We start from the raw sequence: 13,058 nt of genomic DNA, 5'->3' as shown, positions 1-13,058 counted from the left end.
AGTTTGTAGTAATTTTCAGTTAATGTGGAGATAACCAACAAGAAAACCTTAACAGCACCTTTAAGCTCTCTGCACTGATATTCCATGAAATGTAATTTAATAAAAAAATAATGAATCCATTCCATATAGAAATGAAATGTTGTAGCTCTTGATGGATGTAGGTCTGTCTTAAAGGTAAGATCTCTTTAAGTTTAGGCTAAAGTTGTGTCGGCTAAAATGGCTTTGCTCTATCATTAGTTTTGTGTGTTGTAGGAAATGTAATGTAATTAATAGCAGGTGTGGTGTTCAGCTAAATTTACCTACTTGTTTATGTTCTGTTAGTACTTTATATGGTGCTAGGGCTAAAAGCAATAAGAATATGGTGACCAGGTTTCCGCACACAGTCTTGATTTAGATAGGCTGTCCCTGACTGAAGTTGTCTCCAATTTAAGCATTATTTGATTGAGAAAATCTGGTGTATACTGTAGACCATTATTACAGTAGCCGGGGGTAACTTGTTGCATTACAGAAGCAGAGGATTAACCTATTGCTTTCATGTTGACGGGCAGCTGCCCCATGATATGGTGTGTTGATCTATTTATATTTGTTAATCAAGGAAGCATTGGTTCAGTTTGATCAGTGTTCTTTATTTTATATTTTCAAAGCTAATTACAAGCAGTTTTGATAATTAATCAATGTGATTGTGAACACGGAGTTTTTGTGCACCAAGTTTGGATATATGAGAGTTATTCATGAAAAAATAAAGTAAGAGGGGATTGAAGGAGGCAAGAACCAAGTGGATAGAATGATGGGGGTGAGATAATCACCTCGTTAATGTGGATTTCTTCAGCTGTATTAGCTTGTAATTTCAAATATTTTTTTAAGTGTAGTTTATTTGGCTGATGAAATGTCAAATTTCATCAGCTGAGAAAATAAGATGAATAATTAAAAACAACTATACAGTCAAATTGTGTTTAAACATGAGATGCAAAATAAATATATTCACATGTAAAGATTTTTTTAAAACTAATCCATATATTGTCTTAATTTATACGAGTTGTGTTTTATACAGACAGAATACAGGAATCAAGCTAAAACGTGAAAAGCTTCCGAAAATTGCACTGCCTTTGAGTGTTGCAAGACTGCATTCTTATTGGTCAGAAAAGTCAAATCTAAATTCTAGATCTTTGCATCTGAAAGTATTTTACATGCTTATTTGCGCAGAATTAGATATCTGTTGATCTTAAAGGTCTGTATCATGCTAAAACAGCTTTTCTGAGCTGTAACTGTTTTAATGCTGTTCATCAAAATCACATCCAAATAGGTATTTTGTTTAATTTATACATGAATTCTGCTCTCTGAGCATTAGCCCCTCTCTGTCCTTTAAAAATTGAGTGGGCAGCACTGTCCTACGTGGAACAGTGATACCCTGCAGCCACCTTGACTGCACCATCCCTGTCCAGTAAACATGACTTCTTTATCAGATCAGCAAGCTGCAAAAAGTTTAGATAAATGTCTCTTTTAGCAGCTAGTCTTTGCAATGATGGTGACGTTTCTTTTTTTGCTGCAACAGGGATGCATCAATACCAGATTTTTCTGATATTTTAGTACTGATACAGAGCACTGATCTGCATTCTATATAAAGCTAGTCATAATAATAGCATTGATCATTTCCTCTTATTTGCTAAACAGTCCAGAGTTGTTAAATATTTGATTGCTATTAAAGTGCAGGTAAATGTTGTTTTGCATTCTACTGCAACTGTCTAAGATGTCTTTGTCATTGATTTGGAAAGTTGTATTTTAAGTACCAGTCACTTTGACAGTGTTTATTGAACTGGTTGTCTTGTTCCTGCTTTAAATTATAGCTTTTTAGTGCTCTTTTACAGTGCATGCATTACTTCACACCACACCTGCCCCAGTAAAGAGATTGATTGTAAAAAAAAAACAAACAAACAAACTAGGAATTGTCTAAGAACAGACTCTGAAATATTTGAGTTATGAATAGTAAACTTATTAATTTCAAGCATAAGATTGAGAAAAGCTGCACAGATTATCGTGGAAATTTGAAAAATGTTTTTCTTGAAGGTTATAGTTAAAATGTTTTGGTCTTTTTGTGTGTGCTTTACAGGGGACTTCGATCATCAGTGGTCTTTATCCTGCCACCACACAGCTGCTGCTCACACATCCCAAAGGTAGGCTGCATCCTTAGATGTTAACTGTCATTAATGTACCTTCCTTTCACTGAAGGGATCAGAATTGAATTGCATATCTTATCCATTAAACCCAAACATTAATACATTGTAGGAAATGAGGAAAAACGAGTCAGCCTTTTGTTTCATAATAAAGTTTATTCTATATTACAAATAGTATTTTGTTCTTGACTGCAAAATAGGAATGCATTATATTTACATACACAGGTATACAATTAATTATAACAAAGTTAGAGAAGCTCACCTCATAATCCCCCGGGTTTCGTTTTTATCTCTCCATAAGATACTCTTTATCTTTCAGATATGATCTAGTAAAAGTATTTTCTACCATGTTGGTATAACACCTGCGATAACACTGAGCTAGGAGGACATTTTCGATTCCTATAAAATGTTTGAAGGTGGAAACTTTATCTGTGCTCTTGTCAATGAGTTGGCTACAAGCAGAGAACCTTTGGAGAATAAATGTTGAGCCAGGGAAAAAGAAAAGATGCAAAGTAGCACTGAGAAGGCAGTTTTCAAATAACATTCGAGAACTCTGTTTGTGCTTTTTCATTATCTGAGAATAGAAAAAGGTTGTTTTTAGCTTGACCATCCAGCCAGAAACTCATGATTTTATGCCATTTCCCCTCTAATCAGTGAATGCATCATATCTAAGGAGAAGTAGGTTCCAGTAACAGTCTTTGAAGAAAGGAGTCTCATACTTAGCTATGTGTTTTGAAAGTTCAATATGTCCTATCGACTGACAGTATTTAGAAAGATAATACTTTCTATAGAGACATGTTTGCTGTTGATTCAGGAAGGATTACAGGGGATTTAGTGACTATTTTATTTTACTTTTGCATACAGTGAAAGGAGCTGTTAACCATTAGATGTTAAGTTTTGAAGCTGCCTTGAAAATATTTAGTTGTGTTTCCCAAGAATCTAGTGGAATTAAAGTAAACTTCTTCCAGGATGGCTGAAATTACTCTTATGTTTTAATTGGAACAGGGGTGTCTAAAGTCAGTCCTCAAGGGCCAGTGTCCAGTTTGTGGTAAAGCTTTCTTGTTCACCTGGTCCTGATATCCTAGTGTGAATTTTGGTTTAGCAATTAAATTCCTGTTCCATTTTTCCTGGTAACATTAGTCCAAGAAGAGCATACATTTACTTAACGCTCAACCACGTTTGATTGATTTTGTTAGATTTCCCATCTGACATGAAATTTGTTTAGCTGCACACCACAGATTGTAGGACCAGAGGTTTTGAAAGCCATCTAACAATTTTACAGTATTGCCTTCTGAACCAGGCATTAGATTTTTTTTGTAATAAGAGGTTTTCACTAAACTGCAGTCATCTGATTTGGTTGCGTCAGAGAAGCTTCTAAAACAGACATGCCCAAAGTCAGTCCTCAAAGGCCACTGTTCTGCAGATTTTAGAGGCTTCCCTGCTCCAGCCTAGCTAATTTTCATTAATAGCTGATTAACAGGCTTGTGCTAAAACCTGCAGAACAGCGGGCTTCAAGGACCGACTTTGGACATGCCTGTTCTAAAACATGCAGGACACCGGGAGACCTCTGTCGTAGTGGAGTGTGGCATCTCTAGAGCAAAAATTAGGGTCTAATGTTTGTAGGGACTCCACTTAACCTTTTTAAAAGTATTAATGGTAATCCAGCTCATTACTTAAAAGTTAGGGTCTAGTGTCATGCACCTTTTAGATGTGTCTGCTTCCTCACCTGAATGACCTGATTATCTGACACATCCAAAAGATGCAGAACACCAGATCTAGGAGCCCTGATATATAATGCGTAATATTTAACTCTGCTTCTGATAAATGATTAACCTTGGAAGGCTAGGAAGAAAAACTTTGAATTGATATCAGCAGGTTCAAGTTAGAAAAACAACCTAAGATAAATGAAAGAACTTGGTGCAACCCTAGCGCAAAGTAATTTGATCTTAATTTGAACCAGATCGGTTGGTTTTCGTTAGTATAATTCTTTTCTGTCCCAGCTCAACAGGCAAAGATATAATCAGCTGCAGGAATACTCTTAAAAACCCAACAGGCTTATGTTTTCTTAGCCAAATATTGAACCACACATGAGGCACCGATGGCCTGTAATGAAGGACATGGTCGACCTAAATCTCCCTAGTAGTTGCAGAAGTGTATACATATCTTTGAGCAAGGCATTTCCATTTCATACCATCCAAATAGGTCAACATGCAAAGGTAAATATCTGTAATATTTAGCAACTACCGCTTCACAAAAACTGTGGGTAGGAGATTCCGCAGGAGGCCAAACTAGATAAAGGTTCCACCTTAAACAGCAGTTTTTCTTACATAAACAGTCCACTTTTCCCCACCTCGGTTCTTCCAAGCAAAAGAAAGATTAAAGAACACATCCACATCATCATTGCAAGGCTTAGTTTTCTTGTTTTTCACTTTTTTTAAATAAGTTTCTTAAATGGTTTACGTTTTACATGCGCTTAAAAAGCCGATAAAGGACCCAAGGTGGACCTAGGGCGGTCTTCACACATTCACATCACCACATGGGGCACGTTGTCAAGGCAAAAGAAAGGGCAGAGGTCAAAAGGTGTGGAGGGCGCCTCCATCATCGCTTTCAGTCGCTCTCTCACTCTCATGTTGGCGGCTTAAATCCGACAAGTTGTAATTACTCTTCATGTCTTTGATGCTTAAACAGAATTTTGTTTCTTTCCTTTGAGGCTTGGAGAAGGCCACCCCCTGCCACCACTGAGGACAACTACACTAAGACAGAAAGAGTGCCTCAAGATATTGGAGTTTTGCCATATGCAGCTAGCTACCATCTCCAATGCTTGTGCAAAACAGATAAGCTGTTAATCGAGGAGCCAGACAAAAAGGGCAGCTGGTGTGCCGAGAGCAGGAGAGACCGGGAGGATCGGATCATGTCGCCCTCGGAGCCTCTCACCTCGACACACTGAGGTCAGAAAAATCACACAGGCTTCTTAAAGTTCCAGTCACAATGGTTTTTGTTTTTTTTTTGTCAGTTCCTCAGTGGCACTTTATAAATACATTTTGACCATTTTTGAAAATTTCAAGCTCCTTTGGTTTTTGGCTGACCAGCAAAGTCCATCTCATTTCATTTCTCCTCATGAAAGTCTAAAACAATAACATCTTGGAAAAGAGGTGCTACTCAGACAACAAAGCCCCTTTAGGTAGCAGTCATTCTGATTTACTGGTAAAGATGTTTTTTACCCCATGCATCTCAGTCAGCTTTTCCCTTTAGCTCCTTTAGGATTGGTGGGTTGTATCTGGGCAGCTGCTTTTTTCATTTGTGTATGTTTGTGTGTGCTTTGATAGACCGTTGGAAGAGAATGCTCCTGGTATTTGTCTTCCAGAGTAGGTTGTGTGCTTTTTAAAGAGGATCCAACTTGGGTGGGGCTCTAGTATTTGATCTAATAGCTTAATTTAGCAGTAGCTGTAGAAGCCAAATGGAAGCAGAAATCATGAGCTTTTTTTTTTTTTCTATCTTTTAAGGTATGCTAGGCAGGTAAAAATGTGTAATGAGCTAAAGGCTGAGGATGCTCTGCTTTGTTCCAGGGAGGAAAAGTTCAGAGGAGCAATATTCCTTCCCCACACCCCATCAGTCTTGTCCTTAGATACAACCCGAGCTACATTTCAAGAACACAAAAAAAAAACATTCTAGGTTTGCCTGGATTCGACCCAGATTTTACGGATATGTATGCTTTGCTTGAAGGTACAGTGTAAACTTGGCGAACCATTCTTGCATGAATTATCCCCAGAGCCAATCATTTGGCTTGCAGTCATCGGTCTCGATGTTTCCACTTGATGCCATATATTGAATCTAGATCTACATGAAACAGAACTCCAGATGATTTTATCTTAACTATTCTATTTTTAAAAGTTCAACATATGGACACCTCAGGTTATAGTTTTCAAAGATTTACTATCAGTGTAAATTCTTGAAGGCAACATAACATTTGTTTCCTCTTTTCGTCCAGCAGGGGGAAGGTGCCCATACAGCCCTCCAGTGATGAAGCTGAGGGACGCCCCACACTGCACTGCAGGAGACGCTGACCTCAGCTGCACACTACCCTTCACAAATATTCAGGTGAACTAGTCTATCCAGCTGTGTTGATGAGGGAAGCAGAAAAAAGGTTGAGGAAGAAGTAATCTCTGAAAAGCTGAGGGTGGAAGTCAGATGATGGAAAACATGGGGACAGGTCTTCGCTCAGGCACAGCTCGGTTTCTGACGGGGTCTCTTCCCAGTGCACCCTGGGAAGTGCGGTCCTCAGCTCTCAAGACTCATGAAGGCCACCACCTGCTCCAGCTTGAAAGCCAGCCTCTGTTTCCTTGCTGCATCATCCTGCTCCAGTGCACACACAATCTGCAGGACAGGGATGCAAACATAGAACATTATTACTACAGGTACTATGTTTTGTTTTTCAGTCATCCAGGTCATAGTGGTTTGAAGACGTTTCGCTTCACATACAGTAAGCCTTTTCAATTCAAAATGTCAGAAATAGTGTTGAGTTTGAGGCTTTATAGAGTGGACCGAAAACATGCAAATTGAACCAGAGGAATGGGCAGTTGTTTTTAGCCTGCAATACCCGATACCTGTCTCTGAAAGGTTTGTTTTTAGAGGGAAGGAATCAAATGTATCACTGTCCTTTGTCCATAAGGTGTATATCTACAGCCAAGTCTTGTCCCGAGGAGGTTGCTCTTCCAATATAAAGATCAGAACATTCCTCACTCCGCTCATATTTGGTCTGGGGGTTTTGTCTTTATGATGCACTAGCCTCTGTCTAAGGGTCTTGTTTATTTTTAAATGTACTCAGATTTTGAATTTGGAGACACATGGGATGGTTATGTTCTGCTGCATGCATTTTGGATTCCGTTGCTGATTTGACAAACACCCAGTTTGGGTATCCACATGTTTGAAGATCATCTTTGATGTGCTTCTGTTCTTTATGCTTCCCTTCTGTTTTAGTGGGGACATGCTCGGCCCGGTGTTGTAAGGTTCTGATGACTGGAAGTTTGTGTTCCAGTGGGTGGTGTTGGTCAAAAAGAAGATACTGGTCTATGTGAGTGGATATACTTTTCAATGTTGAGGTTTCTATCTCCTCCCATGCTCACCAAACAGTTCAGAAAAATGGCTTGCTGGTGTTCCTCTGAAAGTGTCCAAAGCTCTCTTTTCCATTTCTTCCATTTAAAGGTTGGCTACAATTGGTGACATGGGAGATCCCATGGCACAACCATGCTTCTGTCTGTAAAAATGAATGAACTAGAAATAGGTTGTGGAAAGACAAAGGTCCAGTAGGGTACAGATCTGGTCCGAAGTGAAATTAGTCCTGATGTTTAGATCACTGTCTTGTTGAAGACAATTACCAGCAGACAAAGGAAGATGCACTGCAGGCCTCAACACTTGGGACTACCTTCACTCCGGACCTTTGTCTTTCCACAACATATTTCAAATTCAGGGATAATTTTTAAAGACAGAAGCATTGTTTTGCCATGGCATCTGCCATGTCACCAATTGTAGCCAACCTTTAAATGGAAGAAATTGAAAAGAGAGCTTTGTATGCTTTCAGAGGAACACCACCAAGCCATTGGTTTAAATATGTGGATCACACATTCGTCAAAATCCAGCTAAAAGAAGTGGAAGCTTTCACATCAACTTGGTTGACCACAACCAACCTTTTCTGGACTTTTTGGTGAGCATGGAAGGAGATGAAAACAACATTGAAGAGTATAAGAAATCTGCTCACACCACCCACTGGAACACAAACTTTCAGTCATCAGAACCGTACAACACCAGGGAAGATCAAAGATGCTCTACAAACCTGTGGAAACCCAAAAGGATTTTCTCCAAACATAACCCTTAGACAGAGGCTAGTGCATCCTAAAGGCAAACCCCCCAGACCAAATATGAGCGGAGTACGGTATGCAGTTCAGTGCTATGATCTTTATATTGGAGAAACCAAACAACCTCTCCACAAACGCATGGCCGTACATATACACCTTATGGACAAAGGACAGTGATACATTTGATTCCTTCCCGCTATCATCGCAAGCACCTCCCTGTTCAGAGACAGGTATCGGGTATTGCAGGCTAACAAAGAACCCAACGACTGCCCATTCCTAAGGGGCGGACCCGTTCGGTTCAATGTGCATGTTTTCGGTTCACTCTATAAAGCCTCAAATTCAACACTATATCTGACATACTGAATTGAAAAAGCTTTCTGGATGCAAAGCGAAATGTTGTCAAACGATTTTAATAGTAAAGTTTAACTCACTATTTCTCTTTTGCAGTATTTACCGTCTCTGTGAACAACTCCACTACTAGCTGACCTAAGTGACCATGACAACAATGGTTGGGCACACCCTCTTACCCCCAGATTTCACGTACGTTGTGCGGCGCAATCGCACAGTCAGTTAATCAAACGAGAACTGTCAAGGTCCACCTACGTCTTCTCTGTCCTTCACCGTCAAAATATAGAACCAAGCTATTTTTTGCTCCACTCTGGTCCATTGGAAACCGGCCAGTTCAAGATCCCCAATTGAAATCGCACCAAACAGGAAAAAGAATGTTGAGAAGATCAGATTTGTCAAATTTAAATATGTTAATGATAGATCAGTAACTACAAATTTAAGCTTAACTCTTATTATTCCTCAAAACTATTGGTACACAAGAAAGCAGCTTTGTAATCTAGATCAAAATATTTATATTATACTGAGAGGCTTAAAAGTTTCTTCAAATCCAGTCACAACAACTTCCAAAGAAACATCTTATAGCAGCCGGCATGGATGAAGAGATGCTGAGTTTGGAAGTAGAAAAGAAACCAATTGTGTACAGTCCTAATTATCCCTATTAAAAAGACCCACAACAAAAAATGTTTGGGAAGAAACATGTATGATGGATGCTGATGGCATGTCATATTAATTAACCTCCTGTCTTGCTCTGCTCCAACTTTCTTGGAGTTCGAGGAGAGCATGCACGATATTATTAAATTCAATATGACATATTAAATAAAATCCCCATCAGCATCCACCATATGTGCAGTTTATGCCCAAATATTTTTCTTTTTGAATTTTTGTAACTAAAAAAAGTCAAAACTCAGCATCTCTTCATTCATGCCTGCGATAAGAAGTTATCAGAGTGCACTTGATTAAACTTTTAGCCTCTTGGTATAAAATAAATATTTTGATAGAGATGAGAAATCTGCTTCCTTATATGTTTAAGTACCAATAGATTGCATCCAATAATTTAATTAAATGGTCTTAGTTTTTGGGAATATACAGTATAAGAATTATGCTCTAATTTGTAGTTACCGATCTGTCATTACTATATTTCAATTCGGATCTTCTCAACGTACTTTTTCCTGTTTGGTGGGATCGCAATTGTGGATCTTGACCTGGCTGGACCGGAGCAAAAAATAGCTTGGCTCTGTATTTTGACAGTGAGGGACAGAGAAGATGTACGTCGACGGTGATGTGCAACAGTTCTCATTGCTTAACATGACTGCACAAGTGCTCTGCATGACGTATGTGAGCGGAGCGCTGACGGAGGATCTGGAAATTACATGAAAAAGATGCTAATATCTATCTTTTGTAACTGCCTACTTGCTCACAGGGTTACAAGTTTTGGGGCATCCATAGATCAGGGTGCTTCAACTCACCTGGGTCAAATGGTCAGATTAGCAAGACTCTGGAACTGGAGCCCATAGCTGACTATGAATTGTAATTAGTTTATTTTCATTCAATTAATACAAGAGTATTTTGTGAAAGCAACACTGTTACTTTTGATCAATAGGCAAACTAGAATGGGCACTTGTAAAGACAAGAACTCATTTACCCCTTTAGATTAAATCTTAACATCTCAAGTGCTGTATGCTGACCTGAAAAATCCATCCATAAATTACTTGTGTCAAAAGTTAGTGTTGCTTTAACAGCAGTCCAAGTCAATATATTGTACTGTATTCATTAGATTCTAATAAAATATTAGATTTTTTTAAACTCAAGACTGTTTAATTTGTCTGAAAAAAACTGCAATTAAAAATGAGATACTAGTTTTTAACACTGCCACTGAATTCTCTAGAAGTGTAAGAAACAGTATTACATACCTCCTCAGTGTACTTTCCAATGTAGGAGTAAATCTCACTGAGAGAACTCATGGTGTTGAACTCATTCATGTGCATCCGGGACTGTTCTGCTAAGTAGGCGTTCATATCCTGGTCACTGATTGCTGGCATCTTACTAATATCTGAGTAATACCTGTTGAAAAACAAGATTATTTGTTATAAAAAATATATTATTACGGCCTACTGTTACAAGGTTATTAAGAAAAACATGTCTGTGCTGCCTCATCAGATTTCAGCTTGGAGCACCAAAACAGTAGACATGCACACATGGTTCCATTAAGTTAAAGGCAATCAGTCAGTGTCAGCAACAGCTGTGTTTCCCATATCAGCTATGTTAATTAAAACGACTTATTAACATATTAAATTCCTGTAGCCACAGCCACTTGAGGACAAGCCTGCTGGATGGCTACATAATTTTGGGAATGTGAGGGCATCTGCCTGACGAGCTTCCAGAACCAACTGAGCAAAGAAAAAAGCAGGTGGGTGTTGCATGTAGAGGTCAAGCTCACATCAACACCTGCTCAGTTTTGGAAAGCCAGTAATGGTGAGCTACTAGCAAGGGACTGTTGGTGCAAAAACCAGGTGGGTTTGTTTTAGCCTCAAAGTAAACTCTTTGTACACAGATGGCTGTGGTAGATTCATGATTCCTTTATCATTTAGTAAGTGCAGCTTTTAAAACTGTACAGAAATTAAACACACACTTTTAGGTTGTATTGGCAGCTATCTACGAAAACTGCTATCATTTGGAAAAACTGAATCAAAGTAGAAAGATTTCAGAATATATCTTATGGTTATTTTCTTATGCTACTGCAAATTAAATAATAAGCCTGAACAATAAAACCTCTTAGTATTTCAAAGTCAAAATATTATCTATTGGTTTACATCACAGGGCCTTGCAAAGTATGTTCACCCCCTTGCACATTTAACATTTTCTTCCAACCACAAACATTAGTTTATGTTGATGGGATGTTATGAAAATATGTTTACCAAATGCTATGTCTGAGGTAAAGCAGACTTGGTGAAATGCTTCCTTCAGATCTGAAAAAGGGTGTCCTTGTCAGTTAAACCAAAATTTAACTTTAAGTCCTAAATTTGAACCTCGCTCAGGAGGAAGGAAATCCCTTGACCTTGTAAACACCATCCCCATTTTAAGGTGATGGCAGCGTCATGCTGAGTGGATTCTAACCTTCAACATTAAGAAGCTTTGGTGGTAAACTAAAGAACAAAATCCTGGGGCTGAGGCTATAGCCAGAACCACAGCGGTCCAGCCAAGTCAAAGTTCAAAAACAGATGTGTGTTTTCAGCAAAAGGTAAATTTATAAATGCAGAAACATTTGAGAAACCTGCATCAAGTTCTTCTTATAAATAAACCACTACATTTTGTTGGCATATAACATATAATGCCATACATTTAAGTTTATGGCTGCTACCTGACAAAAAATAAAAATTATTAGTCTTAGGATACATTTACAAGGCACTGGATATTTTTTTTGATTTGTCACCCAAAATGGCATCTAGTTTGACTGAGCCATAAAACTTATACCTAGTTTTTCATTATGCTTACGGATAGGTGTACATACTGGATGCAACCTAATTTTACAGAAATGCAAAGATTATTTGCTGTTCCAAATTAAAAGGTTTTCTTATTAATCTGTTGAAAGATGCTAGATTTAAGATGAAAACACTGCTTAGGGCTATGAAACATTCATAAATACTCTAAAGGAATTTACAGAGCCCTGTTTTTTGTCAGGATTATAAAACATTTCAGCCTTAACTTTAAAAGTGCAAGATTCTGCCCTCTAATATTTTGCCTCTGCATTGTCCCAACAACTGACTTTCTTTGTGCTGCAGCTCTCATGCCCCAGGCACTCACATCCATTCTCACCAAGTTGTAATTTGGATGAGGTTTCACAGCTCATATATCAGTGCTACAGTCACATAGCTAATGTAAGTTCTCTCCCCATCCATTCACTGAATGCTCACCTCTCTACCCAGCTCTTGTAGCTGGGAATGTCCTTGGCATAAAGCAGCTTGTTAGATGGTGAGTCTTTCCCAAGGCGGTGTTCTGAGGTGGAGCAAGAGTCCATGAAGGTCTGGGCCACCACAGACAAACACGCATCCGTGATGCTGCTCTTGTGGATGTCAAACACAAACTGGGGGTTCTTGATCACATTCACCCAGAAGCGCAGAGGTAGGCTGAAAAAAAGGTCAGCAAGGTAGTTTAGCAAACTACTGTAACAGAACATCATTTGCACTTGACATGTTATTTTACAGACGATTGTCTCAAACAGGATTAATATTGGATTCTATCCTTAAACCTACTTTGAATGTTACATGACAAAGACATTTAAAGGGCACAGATTCCATTTTTCAAGGTATAAGATTTATACATCATTAAAGTATCAAACACTGTCCTCAGAATAATGTTATGATACCGCATTACAGTTAAAGCCTCACTGATTATGTGTGAAACTAGCACAGTGCATGGCTCAGACATGTAAAGCCAGCCGCCATGGTCTGTTAGCTGCATGTCTGTGCACATCAGAGTAACAAGGCTAAGACTTAGCAGAAATTAAAATGCCTATCTTGATACAAAGAGCATGTTGTTGTGTTAAAATGCAGCATGACTCAAGCAGTCAGTGTCCACAGTGGGAAATTACAGGCAAACTGAGCACTAGAAAATCCCTCTGGATCCCAGTTTGTTTTAAAAATTTTCTTTTGCTTCTTTCTCATGCTGTCGAGAGTAAATCAGTATTTTG

General features: G+C 38.6%; 1 protein-coding gene across 1 annotated transcript in view; it reads right to left on the bottom strand.

Moving 5' to 3' along the window:
• Nucleotides 1-5,170: 5,170 nt before the first annotated feature.
• LOC107095492 (plexin-A4) overlaps nt 5,171-13,058 on the bottom strand; it is a 121,742-nt gene continuing 113,854 nt past the window's right edge. Inside the window, exons 28-30 of the mRNA XM_015391615.1 lie at nt 12,283-12,495; nt 10,282-10,432; nt 5,171-6,545 (exon numbers count right to left, since the gene is read on the bottom strand). Coding sequence (XP_015247101.1) covers nt 6,450-6,545; nt 10,282-10,432; nt 12,283-12,495 — 460 coding nt within the window. The 3' untranslated portion in view covers nt 5,171-6,449. The remainder of the gene's footprint in view (nt 6,546-10,281; nt 10,433-12,282; nt 12,496-13,058) is intronic.

The sequence above is a fragment of the Cyprinodon variegatus genome, unplaced genomic scaffold (genome assembly GCF_000732505.1).
Source record: "Cyprinodon variegatus isolate N-32 unplaced genomic scaffold, C_variegatus-1.0 Scaffold552, whole genome shotgun sequence".
NCBI lineage: Eukaryota > Metazoa > Chordata > Actinopteri > Cyprinodontiformes > Cyprinodontidae > Cyprinodon > Cyprinodon variegatus.
The sequence above is the reverse complement of the archived record's forward strand: the minus strand, read 5'-3'. Positions and strand labels throughout refer to the sequence as shown.